The following is a 14,801-nucleotide window of genomic DNA, read 5'->3' as shown; positions in this document are numbered from 1 at the left end:
TTAAACATCTGAATCGCGTCTACAAAAAAAATAAAAATATGCCTAACTCATGCCATACAAATGGGCATGAGTTAGAGTTGAACCAGTTGCATCAGTGGAAAGATGCTGTCATTTTCATCTCAATCTAAATATAACCACATACCTTTTAGAGTCCAATTCAAAATGCTATTTAAGGTTCTGCAAAATCACAACATTTTCACGATAATTGTTTTATGCCAGCTCATTTTATAGAGCCATGTTTTTGTCATTATTTTAATTCTAAAGAATGGTGGTAGGTGGACAGAGATCCAGTCAGGGCTGTTCGCTCACTGGAAACACTGACTTTGCCAAGTGATGACAAAAAGGAGCCTTCACGGAAGAGCCTGCATGGAGCTGGCAGGACTTGTACGTCTGTATAAACTCAACAGCTGAATGGAAAATGAAACGTTAGCGCCTTGACTCCATCCCTCCAACTATACAGTGTCCAGGACATGACAACAATTGATACCCATTCAAAAATTAGATGGTGGGTAAAGATAAAACTGAATGGAAAAAAAGATATTGTATATTGAAGTAATGCCACATAACTGAAAAATGTGTACACACAATTTATTCAAAGACAAAATAATCTTAAAACAGGGGACGCAAATATTCTATTTATTTGAAGCAGGCCCAGGTAACTTAAATATTGTTTTGGTCCAAAGGAGCATTTAGGAAAGGCCTATTACACTTTACAATTTTGTAGGGTCTTGCGCACATAAAATCTAATTAAATTCTGTAATTGCTGTTTACCACAACAATCACATGCCTGGGGATGCAGGTTTTGCAACACGCACATTTTACTTAATGGAAGGGTTTGTTTGTTTGTTTGTTTGTCAGATTAGTTTGTAGCCAGGGTACAGGATTATGGTACAGAAACTCTAGCCCATGTGATGCTCATATCATGAGAAATGCAATATCAGTAGACGCAAATATAAAAGACATCTTGTCATGTAACAATGATAGTATGGATAGTAGTTGAGGAGCAATGGTAAAACGAGATGGGAGAATGATGATCTTGTAGTCTCTATCACTGATAGCTGATCACTGACAACTTTCTGCAAACATTCTCTACATCTCCCACAACCTTGCTATATTTTGATTGCCACGGAAACTTGGCTCACCCAAGGATATACGACGCTAGCATGCAGGTCACTGCAGGTCCCTCAAACATTTTGTTTTCACCTATCTTGCATGTGAATACTACCTTCAATTAAATGTGAAAGTCTGCTGGTAAAGCACATTTTGTTTGTTAAAAAGTATGAATGCTGAAATAATGAGCTTGACTCAGTTTAGTCAAAGTTGGTGTAGGGATTTTAAAATTTGGGTTTGTTTTATTGACCACACAACTTAGCCAAACCATGTCTTCAGAATCCCTATTACAAAAAATATTGCGCTTGTGGAATATGAGTAGTTCGGCCCACTTATTTATGAGTAAATCTACCCACTACACACTCAAGCCAGCTGAGCCGCCAGATACAGACCACTGCAAATACATTCTGGTCCAGTGGGAAACACTGAAGGTTTCATCCAGAATTTACATTGGCTCCTCCAGATTTTTCACATACCTCTAAAGACACTAACTTCAACCCTACCTTTTCAAAAATTATAGCCAAACTCAGTTTTATTTTTTTGTTTTTTCATACATAGCCATTATATACCAATTTGCATTATCCTGACAATGTTTTAATGACAAAACATTGACTTTAATAAAAACAAAATACAGCTCAAGCAATTGCATAGCTGAAATGTACGCCTATGTTTACAACAATTCATCCACCACCTTCAAATCTAAATTCATGGAAAGATTACAAAAGTCAAAGACAAAATACCGTACATGGTTCTGCTACACATCAAGGTTTTGCATCAGCCATAGCAACGTCAATATACACACGGTTAATTCCACACACTCGATACACACATCTAAGATATACGACAAGTTGGAAGGTGGCAAGAGGACAAACATAGCCACACAGTTTTATATTATCCTGATGTAATAGTAAAGGGTAGTTCCAATGTTACAGGATAGACCAAATTAGCAGTGATTGGAGCTTTGAGATAAGACAAACAAATGGGAGTAGTAATTGGTCTTTTTTCCAGGGTTTGCCTTTTGACCTGTGCTCCGAGGGACAGCAGCCACACCCCTCAGGGACCTCACAGTCAACAGAAACATGAACGTGTAGGAGGCTCTGTTTAGTTTAACAGCCATTTATTATGTCCGAAGATTTTATTCATACCTTTTATGTAACTGAGCAGTGTGTAGCTCATGGAGTCAGACCTGCCATTTAAGGCAGTTTTTAACTACCTAACCACATCTTCTGTCAGAGCTGGACAGAATCACTGTGAAAGGTATTCTGAGTTAACACACCTCATCCTTCTTTGGTATCCAGACTCAAAAGAGATTAAGTGATCTGCTTAGAGGGCATGATGCACCACTTCCAGTGTTTTCGTAAGATCTCAACATTTTTTCTACTTCTTGTGAAATAGTTACTTATTTTAGGAGCATCTGATTTCAAAAGCAATTTTTGCCAGGATTATATCTCTTTGTGATGACGATCCTTGTCATATGTGTGGCTTATTCGCCACTATGGAAGCGATGCTTACTGACTTAGAGGTGACTCCTCAACATGTGAAGCCACGTGAAAAGGAGGATGCGTCCAGCAATGCTATTTGGGACAGTCTCGGCAGTTCATTTGTCAAACAAATTAAAGTCACTGTCAGTTTTGCTATTTAATTTGCTTTAATGAATTTTCACTGACGACCAGAGAGTTTTATTTTGAGACGAGAAAGACAGACAGAGAGAGACCGACAGAGAGACAGAATGAAAGAGTGAGAAAGCACGCATGAGGAGCAGTCACCCAAGAGTGTCAGCTGTGAGGGGTGACCTGTTGAGACATTCTTGGACTTTGTGGTTGGTGACTGTCACACTGGGTCCAGCTGCTCTGAATACCACTTGCCACCAATAAAGTCAACGCCTGGCAGTGTCAGGAAACCGTTGACAACAAACAAGGTAAGACAACTCACTGTTAAACATCAGTGCACTGTATCACACAACAAGCAGTCGATCAGGTGTCCGGGGGATTTTCATTATTATTCTCTTAAGAAAGTAATACACCCAAAGTCCTTCTTAAGTCTCCTTGGCAGTAACGAAGACATATTTCCACTGCTCTTTACAACAGAGAGCCCTTCATGAAAAACCCCAACTGTAGCGGAACATACGTAGTTATGGAACTTAAAGGAATAGAACAAATCTTCCAAATTGGCATATGAATAAATAAAATGTTGCTACTTTCTCAAGAAAACAGTTTTGCTGAGTGGTAAAACAAAAAACTGTTTAGACAATAAAGACATCCTAGTTTCAAACTGTAGAACAAGAATCTACTGTAAGAATGTTCTGTGACAAGTTAAAGTTACACATGCGTGAATGTCATTTAAATGATCAATAGACATTGACAATAGACAACATTTGGCAAAAATGTCTTTCTTTCAAAACATTTTCAATTTATATGTTTTTTTTTGTCCTGTTTCATTCACAACAACCAACTCTACAGATCATCAAATGAATGCTCATTTATTGCATTCCGTTTGTCTATCGTATGACCAAAAGTTGGAATGTACATAGATACACATGATTGCAAATAATTATGCAAGGCAAGAAATCCATTTTAAACGGACAGGGAAAAGTAAAAGTAAATTAAGTGGAACTCTGTGCTTATAGTTTGACCAACAACAGTAGCAGTTTTGTTTTGTTTCATTTTAAAATGATAGTAACTTGTTTCCTGCCATGTGGTCACAGTTAATGTTTGACAGGAAGGATGTCAGCTTGGGGAAGCATCCCTTTGGAGCGCTCTTGCTCCCATAAAAGGTCCTGAAGGAATCCATTGCAGTTGTGTTATCATGCCCTCCAGTAATCTTTTCCCCAAAGATGTATGATCGTGCTGATCAATGCAAGGCATGAAATAGTTGTATATAAAACGTAGGAGGGACAACAAATGGCTGCACATTTCTGAGAGCATGTCAACACATGTGAAGCTAAAAACCTCATTCACATGCACTGTGGCTAACTTTGCATGAAGCTCCAAGTGGAATACTACTTTTGCTGCTGCGGAACTGTTCCACGAAAAATAATTTTCTTAGTTTTAAAAATTCCTCAGCTGGATCACTTTCTGCACTTTGCCACATTTCCCTGGTTTCTTCTGAGGAACATGCACACGTTCACAGATGCCGGCAAGAGAGTCTTCAGCAGCCAAGCAGTCTTCACACCAAGGGCCAATGCCGGGCTGCGACAGCTGGTGAATATTTGGCCCATTTCTCTGCTTCTCATCTCTGCTCAGTTTATTGGGCCATCATTAAACACATACCCAACCAAGGTGCACCAAGGGTGATCACGATGGTGTGACTACCCACAGCCGGATCCTTCCCCCTCTTTTTCTTCTACGTTAATCTCACCCTGATCTCCAAGGCAGCGCCCCGCAGTCAGCGGGCCATGACGGAGACTCTGAGATCATACAAAATCCAAAGGCTTTGTTCTTGTTGATATACTCTGAGAAGTGAGCTTGAAGAGATGATGCGACACATGACATCATCCTTCAGGAAGTGGAAAATCATAGCAAAAGTGAAACCCACCACACAGAGATAGTGTTGAAAAGACCTCTTAATTATTCATATCACAGAGAGATTGATAGATAGTCGCCATCATGCCATCCTTTTGCTGGAGAGAAGTGTTCCAAACCAAATACCTTTTAGAATTACTGCCAAAAAGTTCAACCTTGGTTTCATTGGATCATGTAACGCATTTTCCCAGAAGTGTTTGAGAGATTTCAAGTGTGTTTTTGCAAAATTCCTTTACCCCTGTTGGCAGAACTTCCTGAACAGTATTCTCCTCGTCTTTTCAACAATTTTGGAAGAATGTCAAGTTCTTTCAAAATATCACTCTTGTGGCATATATTCGGTACTTGACGTGTCTTTATTGCGTTGCACGATAATGGATGCCTTGGAAACTCTTTTGTTCTCTTCTCCTCACTGATACCTTTGAACAAAGCGCTGCTTCTGATGCTGTAGAATCTCAGAGGACTCATCTTACGTTGCTCGATAATATTACCCAAAAAGCATGGCAACATCTGAACTTTAAAGACCACTTCAAATGACGGCTGGTAAATGCCGACTTTCATTTAAAATGAGTTTGAATTTGATTGGTAAACTGAACACAACCTTATCCCCACTTATAATATAATCTGCACACTTGTGCAAACTCATTATTTCTGTTGTTTATTATTGCTTCCCTTCTCAAAAATCAACTTGTTTTCCTCTATTGAGTGTAACAGGTAATTGTTCACAAATTGGGAAATCTTTTGGAATTAGTAATTATTGCTCTTGTTTTTTTAATATCACAAAAATAGCATTTAAACAGGTGTGTAGATGTCTGCAGATTGTCAATTAACGTATTATATTTCTGGACTGTCATTTGTACAAGGATTTACAGCAATAAGAAATGGGAATTTAAATTACTGCAGCCAAGCTTGCCAAAAACAATAGGCTAATTGGATGATTGAAAATGTCCCTGGCTATATTGGGATTATTTCACGCCCTGCATACTAAAAGACTGGGCCATATAGAACACTTGCTTTGTCAAAAGATGGATGCCAGCCATGGTTGTGCTCTATCAGCAATCCACCCAGTAGAACTGGGTAATCCCCTTTAGGTGTGCCTGGAACTACTTCCACTTCAGCTGCTGTTAGCGTATGTTTCCAAAGAAGTCAACGGGACAATGGACAGAGCTCTCCCATCCAAAGCAATGCAAATTAAGGCAGGCAATGACCAGCGAGTAATATTAGACGTAGCATACTTAGTGCAATCATATTATAAAAGGCCTGGATGATATTTTTCAAAGGGATAGGCATTGCTTTCTTGGTCGAGTAAAGGAAACATGAAATGTCAATGAACCAGTTAACTGTTCATTTACGAGATAAAATAAACAAATTAAAGGGAGGGCAATATTTTACTGGATGTTGTGAACTTCTTATTTGATGCCAAGAAGATTAATGCTGACTGAGGATTTGTCATGTCAAGGATGTATCTTGTCAAGGCTGTTGTGTCAAGGATGTATAGCTCAACCTCTCGAGGTTGACAACATACTCTACTTCAGACATCAGAATGGAAACTAGCAATCAACATACGTATATTTTTATTTGATATATTCTTGAGTATCATCTTCAATAAGTGATGACAGATGCAAAATCATATTACAGTGTGCAATCATCCGACATGTATGCACACAGTATGACAAAAAAAAATAAAAATCTAAATTTAATCAATTGGTCAGAGCCTTCATTTGGTTAAATACTGCTAAGTAAGGTTTTTAGGTGGGACCAAGTTATTTCTACTTGACAGTTTTCATTTTCTAAACAGGCTGTGGTCATAGTAAGACTTTCAAGAAGAATTCTCAAACCAGTGATTTCTGTAGGAAAAACAGATTGGCTTTGATGCAGGCTGATGAAAGAAACATGAAGATGAAGTGAATGATGAAAAATATGTGTCTTAATAAGGAGTGCATACAGTAACGTAATGCAACACTGATTGTGTCTAGAAGGGAACAGAGTGGAACGCCTGAAACATAAACAACTGCCACAGAACGAGCTCCTGCTTCTCATAACCTTGTAAAGAACCAGCACAACAAACAGAACAGTGATTTATGTTAACGACCATGAATACTTGGAACAGCTTTGTTACTATTGCAGAAATGTCTTCTCCCCTGCTCTTCTTTTGCAAGTTACTGAGCAAGTTCCTGAAGCCCATAATTAACAACTAATTGAAGAGATTAATCATGAATGATGATGCTGCTATTAAAAATTAACCATTGATAGCTGAAAACAATTAAACATATGTGCCCAATATGTGTCATTTGATTGGTAAAAAACCTTTTGTGTAAAAACTATAGGTACATTCAATGGCCACTTTTACGCTTACTCTTTGTAACCTTGCCATATGAGAATTTGACCAAAGAAGGTGTAAAAACAAACTGTGCTAGAAGAGACAGGGTCAAATTAACTCACTTATCAAAGATATTTTTTAGGTACAAATGGTTCATTCAATACAAAAGGTTTGCCATTCTCCAAGGTCAACTAAGATGAAAGTATTTTCCAAAGTGTCAAGTGTAAAAAAGCTGTACCTTTTGGGTGCACCAAGGGTGACAAAGTAGGTAAATGTAAAATGATTCAGTAATAATGAGTTGAGATGATGCCGTGTCTGTGTAGGAAAAGAATCAGAAATCCAGTCAGTCCTAATCCCCCATCTAATAGCCTCATTAGGGTCAGAGGTCAGAAGAGCAGGTTTACTGCGACAGTCACACATGTAGAGTAAAACATGGACTTTTGTAACCCTCAACACACAAGACTTAAAACCCATGTACCGATCCAAAATCAATCATCAATACCTACACTGCAAGTCCAAACATATACAACATCAAGGCATAAACAGAATAGGTCAATAACCTCACAAATAGCCCTGGACTTGTGCAAACGACTAAAATGTGTCTTCAATGTATCATGCACATGATGCCACCAGACAGGCTCTCACCTTTATACTTCTCTCTGACGCTTTCATACGCTTGGATGAAGTCCTGCTCCTCAGCGTCCGGAGGCAGGTAGGCGGGTTCATACACGGCCATGCCGGCACTCTCACCCTCTTCCCTCCTTCTCCTGCAAGTCTACTTATTCCTATTACTTTGAATTAGTTTGTAAGTCTGAGCTGTCGTCTATCAACTCTCTCAGCTGTGTGTGAACCCTCCACAGCTGCCAACTTCATTCCACGAACAAGCTTCACACACACACACACGCCCCCTCCATACACCTCAAACACACACACTCACTAAAACGAGTATAAATGTCCGGCTCCTCCTTTTAAAGATACACTGACCAGAAGGGCAGGCACTCACTCACTGCTTATTCTTGCATTGTCGTAAGAGCAGAGTTCAAGAACTGCTCTTAATGGTAACACTTCAACTCAACTGGAATGTTAAGGATGTCAGTATACACTCAGTAAACACATACGTATCAGGGACAGTGGTGCAACTCATTGATTCAAGGGTTGTATCAAAAATGCTACATATCAATGCTTTTGACTAACGAACTAAGCGAACGAAGCGAAGACTAAAGACTTAAAAAACAATTGCTTATTTTGATTGAATCCTCATTATTAACTTCATAAGGAGACACATTATTTTTTTCTTTGATAACTTTGGCACAATGAATGTAGAACAAAGTAAAGTAATTATTTCACTTGAGTAACTGAAGAATTATACACAAACATTACGTGAGCAATTTGCAATGACAAACTAACCATTTCCATGCATCTAAATAGTTTTAAAGCTTACATATAGTATCAGAAAACAAGTCACAACCAAGTGAATACACACAAGAGATGAAATATTTCAGATCATTGAAATTTTTGCTTTTCATAAACTTCCCTGATCGTGTTTACCACTGCACGATTTGAAATATGTTTACAAGGCTGTGCCTGTTAGCCTCGAACAGCGGGGTTACATAGTAGCAAAAGGAAATCCCTGCAGACTCAATTCTTGACAGTCCAACTTGGCAACAGCAAGCACTCTTTCCTGGATGAAGCACAGTCAGTTCAAATGCTGACTGGTGCTTTGTGTGTCGGGTGAATCTAGTACTAAATCATAAAGAAGGCCTTGATTATGGACATATACTCAATTTTACGGAGAACAGTTTGGTATGCTTAGGATGTGAAAGTAAATACTTTTTTTTTCTCTCTTTTACACTTCTCTAATATCACATAACATCAGATATCTTTTTTTCTGACACATTAGGCCGTAAAAACCCAGTACATCACTAATGACAATGCATCAAGCTATACACATTGTGCGACCCTAATCAATAACATACTATAATTTTGCTATAATAAATATACTCTTAGTAAACATCTTGGTGTTCGATTACAGCGAGGAGGTAGAAAATCTGGTGGAATACTGCAAATATAGTAAGCACTGCATCAATAGGAAGAAGACAAAAGAGATGGCTATGGACTTCAGAAAGAAAAGATGGGCATTTACAGGGACTCTCATATTTAGACAGGGCTTTGGCGGCATCTTTTGATATTTTAGAGCATGTTGGAAAGCACAACAAAACTTTGCGGCAACCTGATCCGCAGGCAGCGCTATGTGATCTGTAGCGGAAGTCATACATTTATATAACTGGATGATTGTCTGATACCTACATGAAAAGTAAAAAAAAAAAAAACATTCAATTGCATTTTCTCTATCGCTTATCTGCACTATTGTTACGGGTGAGCTGAAGCCTGTCCTAGCGGACTTTAGGCAAGGTGTCACTGCAAACCATAAACTAGTCGCCAGCTAATCACAGAGCGCACACTATAGATACAAACAACAACCACTCACAATAACATTGAAGGACAATTTAGACGATTCAGTTACCTAACAACAAGCTCCATGTCTTTCGAATGTGGGAGGAAACCGGAATGCAGAGAAAAAAAATCTATACAAACACACAGAAAGGTCAAACTGCCAACCTCAGAGGCCTCTCATTCGCTCGTGGAATTCTCCACCCAAATAGATCAATGTTTAAAAAAAAAAAAAAAAAAAAAGCAAAAAATTAATATTTCATGCTTGGCAATTGGATGTTGCACTCTACCCCAGATTTCGTCATCACTCGTACAGCCAATTTCTCTGATGGTATCAAAACTGATTGATGATATAGTAAAAGCGGAAGTGGAAATGTCATAGTTGTAAAGAACAGATGAAATAAAGACATTCTGTCTTCTAGACTACATCACTGAGCATAAATCATATTGTCTTAGTGCACTGTAACACCAGCAGTACAATGGATACTCTATGTGGTCAATTCTATTTGAAGTGAGTGCGGAAAATGAGACACATTTTCCAGAGGATGTGGTGGTCTTTAGGAAGACAGCTTTCAGCCAACAAGCCCCTTTTGACATAAAGTGCCATCTATTGGTCAAAAAGTTAACTGCCGTCTCGATCCCAGAAGCTTTAACACAGAGTTTGACGTTCTGGAAATCGTAAAGCTAAATATCTCCATTATTTAAAGATGACAGTAGAACAGGCAGCCATGTATTGACGAATAAAAGTCATGTCTCTATGAAACTTTGCAATGTGAGATTATTAACAAAGATCCTTTTATTCCTGATTCAGCTCTTCAGTCCAAAAAATGAGAAATAGAATGCTTTGTGCTAAAATGCCAGTCTTAATAAATATTCTTCATTGTATCATTTTTTTTTCTGCCTGAGGCAAGAATGGTAACAGTGGCAATAGTAAGTGTCGGGGCAAAAAGAGTCAGACTTTTGATTTCATCAGCATACATGCATAAATCGACTTGGCCTACAAACAGCTTCTCGAGACCTGGTGTTAATATCAAGCAGCAAAGGTAAAAAGACCTCCGCTCATTTTATTAAAGGCTGTTCACATCTGCACTTTGTGACCAACGATATCTGTAAGCCGTAACACTCACCCACGGGTGTGATAACATTCCTTGACCTGACCCAATGGAAGATCACGGGAAGAGCAGCACAGGAAACACTCATTGTAGGTACACCAGTTATGCAAAAATCCTCTTAGCCTGGCAGAAACGCACCACATTCCAAAACAAACTACATCGAAGACATATTGTCCTAAAAATGGCAACATTAAGTAAACAATATATAAATAAATAATAGTGCGGAATATTTCAACTGAAAGTGATTTGGTGCAAAAAAAGAAGTTTAACTATCGGAAGAAAAAACATTTTCAACTAGTGTCGGTAGTACGGTATGCTCATGTGTTACGATCATTTCAAGACTAACAATTTATTTATAATTGTTTTGGAAACAGCGCTTACATTTTCCTTGTCTGTAACACCTGCACCTACAAAATACAAATGACCCCCTCTCACTTAACATGAATAAGTAATGTGTTTCCAGCACCACTACTGTTGGTTTAGACATGATCTGACCCTATTGTCTGCGCAGTGCAAACAAAACCACACCTCACAATTGGTTACAGTCTCTTATGCACTATTCCTAATGTTAAAATTTGTCATCTTGTCAGGTAACAGTCCCAAAATTACTGTTTATGAATCCATTTAATTTTCTTCTGCGCTTATTTGCAATAAAGTAAATAACTTGAAGTGTTTGCTTGTTGACAACCACTACGTATCCCAATTTTTTTCAGGCATTCCAAAAGGAAAAACATGAAATCGTATTTAGAGAATCGAATTATTCTACCAATAAATTATGGTTTCAGAGGTACCCATAATTTAGTCTGGGTCTTAAAAAAAAAAAGCATGACGTTGTTGCTTGGTGCTTATTTTTACTCCAATCCACTGACCTTACTTCATGAATTTAAAGACTTAGTGCAGGTCACAGGTATACGTGGTCACACAGGACAGCATGGCTGGTGGCGCAACAACATGCCCTTCTGCCCCTCGAAAAATATTATGCAAATGAATTGGCATTTGCCATGGTATGTTATGTCTGTAAAATTTAGATTTGCAAACAGCAGAACCACTTAACTACAAATACACAAGGAGACTGTAGTGCTGTTTATATCACATTATAGCTTACACCAAACACATAGTAAAACCAGCACCAACTTTTCTGCCATCTAATTAATTGCTGGAACCATGTTGACAAATGAAGTCTGCGGACGCCACTTTTTTTTAAAGTGACTTTACCTGCGATGCGGATTACTGCCCTTTCAGCTGGATCGAGGACCTCCCCTGAGGTTGACTTGGAGCGTTTGGCCCATTGATGTTTGGACAGGTTCCAGGGGAGTGTGTCACCTGGACAGGGGACACTGCTCCCTTCTCGATCGCTCTCCTCCAGCAGGATACGATCCTTGATTCTTTCTTTTGAGGTTGCCATTACCAACGCACAGGAATGATCAAAGTGGAAAGTTGACACTGCTGCACGAAGCACAGACGGGAAACAGACACGTCACATGTATACACCACATATACAAAGTTGTTGAGCAGGCTCAAATGATCTTGGGCTGATATGACAAGCGTAAAGGCTCTTAATGACTTTGAAAGAGGAGATCTTTGGGAGGACGCAGCAAGAACAAAGTCTGCTTTACCTGGTTAATGTTTCAGAAGGAGTGAACAGAACGCCACACGACAAAGGGAGAAATGACAGATTATACTAAGTAGTCAACAACCAGTTTTGGTGCCCAGGCATTACATTACAATAATCTTTTATAGATTATAGATTATTAAAATTACAATTACATTTAGGCAGTAACAAAGTAATATAACAGGGTGCTCATTATATTTTTGCCTATAATTACAGTTAGTGGGTCTGGTTATGTGTTACAATTTCAAGGCCACGATACATAAATGATCACTACATTTAAAGAGTAAAGCAGCCCATTACATTATTCACAATGTAACATCATTCATTTTCCTAAAATAATCACCACGACCGAAACTTCTTACTTTACCGTAGAAGTTGAGTGCAATGCCCAGATCATGGGTGGGGTGATAATTCGGTATCAACAGAAAATGCCTTCGATAAAATATTCGATATAGAAAAAACAGAATGCAAACACTTGAGCTTTGAGGACATTGATATTACTTATTTTTCACCATGAAAAAAAATGTAATCATTTCATTAGTAAAAATGTCATTTCTGTGGGAATGCATTAAATATTGCAATAATATCAATATCGGGATATTCAAACATCTTATTGCATGTTTTTCCATTATCATAAAAATAAATGAGTTTGATTTAGCTGATGTATGCTCATGTAGTGGTTTCTGATTGTAATATGTGTGTCTCAATCTTTTCTGTATAAAACATTAAATGCAGCAAATACATTCTCTTACCAACATTATGATTTCACAATCTAACGGGACGATGCAAGAGTTGTGCATTTAAAAAAAAAAAAAAAAAAAAAACACTGATAAATATGCTCCGCTCAAGATGACACTATCAGGGAGGTAGCCTATAAATGTAAACAACTATACATTGCCGTTAATGTAGTTTGCAATGGCGTACAGTGTACACCACTGTAAAATAAACTGGCACTGCAGTATACTGTTTATGTTTTGCTGGGGGTTTTTCTGTGTTGACAAAATATTCAAAACAGCTGTCAGAATGACAACACTCTTGAATTGACCCTCAGAATGTGCCGTCATCTGGTGACTTTAATAGAGACATAAGATAAACCTACGGTACATTTAATTTCAAATGGCAAATAACGTTTTTGTTTTTTCTTTACATCTATTACAATAGTGCACCTGCAGCGTCCTGATCGCAGGAACAATGCGCTCTTTTCCTCTCTGAGGGAATGTCATCACTTACCTTGCGACTTTTGCTGCTGGCTCAGCAATGTTTGCAAAAGAACCATATGGATGCATTTGCTTCAAAATATTCCGCAGGTTCTGGGCGACACGTCGCAAAAACCGCATGAACTCAAAAGTGTGCGTTGCATTCAGCAATGACTTCCAGCAACAGTGAACCAGCCACTCCTTCATACGGTGGCATATGGTAAAACACTGGATAGACAAAATGAGGCTGATCATTGTCCTTCCGCATCACACAGTATCTATCCTACGACAGCAAGAAACATTCCAAGCTTCGTTGTCGTCCATGCTTCTGGTTGTAATTGGAACCGAGCTGCAACCTTCTCCTTCTCGTTTTCTTCACTGCAGAAGTGAAACGAGAGCAGTCTCGTGGGACACGGGAAGCCATGGACTGATATGCGCATGTGATCTATGTTGTGCGTGCGTGCGTGCGTGCACGTGTGGATGCTGCGAAGAGCTGATGGATGATTCGATGTTCGACAGGTTTGACCTATTTGTCATTTTTGAATATTTTTACCCGTTCTGACACTTGAAAGCTATAAAATTGGTATTGCTTAAAAAAAAAAATCCACCAAATTTCAGGGTCATTCTTTAACCCTGAAATTTGGTGGGTTTTGCCAAAAGTGTGTTCGTGTTCTCAGGTCACAGCAATTAAAAAGTCAAGCTTAATTTATGTGCCAAAGAGGTCTAAAGGTCACAGCAGTTAAAAAGTCAAGCACAACTTATGTGCCAGAGGTCTAAATCCAAACAGGGGGGGAAATAACAAAATTAAAAGATGCGCCGGCCAAAAGTTTGGCAATATTTCAGATTTTTCAATAATACCAATGGAACTAAGATGGAGAAGGACTTTACTCTCCAACTCTCTGAACCTAGTTGAGTGTAATGTGACATTAGCTTTGAGGTTTGAGGTGAAGGTTCTACAGAAAATGAGTTTACACACCATGCCCTGTGGTTAGAATTAATGTAAATTAATATCATTTTGATCAGATCATGGTCAATAACATACACAAAGTGAACTGTGATTCAAACTGAATCAGGCCCTTGATAATTTAATCAAATATTTTTTGAAAATCTATCTATCTATCTATCTATCTATCTATCTATCTATCTATCTATCTATCTATCTATCTATCTATCTATCTATCTATCTATCTATCTATCTATCTATCTATCTATCTATCTATCTATCTATCTATCTATCTACCCTTGTGCGCTTTTTACTCATTTCCTGTGTATCTCTGGGGTTTTGACCCTGCTTTTTATACTCCAATTACAAAAAAAAAAGTATTTATAATGTGGCCACAGACTGAGATACACTGTGCCGAACCTGCACTTCTGAAGACAGCAATTGCAAAAGCTGAAAACAATTACTTGACCAACACTCCCCTCTAGTGGAAAAATGTCGTCGTCACGCAAAAGAGTTTACAAACAGTTTAAGAGCAAGTA

General features: G+C 38.4%; 1 protein-coding gene across 2 annotated transcripts in view; it reads right to left on the bottom strand.

The window, feature by feature from the left end:
• LOC125975028 (plectin) overlaps positions 1-7,751 on the bottom strand; it is a 71,729-nt gene extending 63,978 nt beyond the window's left edge. The window contains exon 1 of one of the 2 annotated variants that reach the window (XM_049730067.2): positions 7,594-7,751. In XM_049730067.2, coding sequence (XP_049586024.1) covers positions 7,594-7,684 — 91 coding nt within the window. In that variant the 5' untranslated portion in view covers positions 7,685-7,751. The remainder of the gene's footprint in view (positions 1-7,593) is intronic. The other variant, XM_049730068.2, reaches the window with a different exon arrangement.
• Positions 7,752-14,801: the final 7,050 nt, after the last annotated feature.

The sequence above is a fragment of the Syngnathus scovelli genome, chromosome 9, assembly GCF_024217435.2.
Source record: "Syngnathus scovelli strain Florida chromosome 9, RoL_Ssco_1.2, whole genome shotgun sequence".
Taxonomy (NCBI): domain Eukaryota; kingdom Metazoa; phylum Chordata; class Actinopteri; order Syngnathiformes; family Syngnathidae; genus Syngnathus; species Syngnathus scovelli.
The sequence above is the reverse complement of the archived record's forward strand: the minus strand, read 5'-3'. Positions and strand labels throughout refer to the sequence as shown.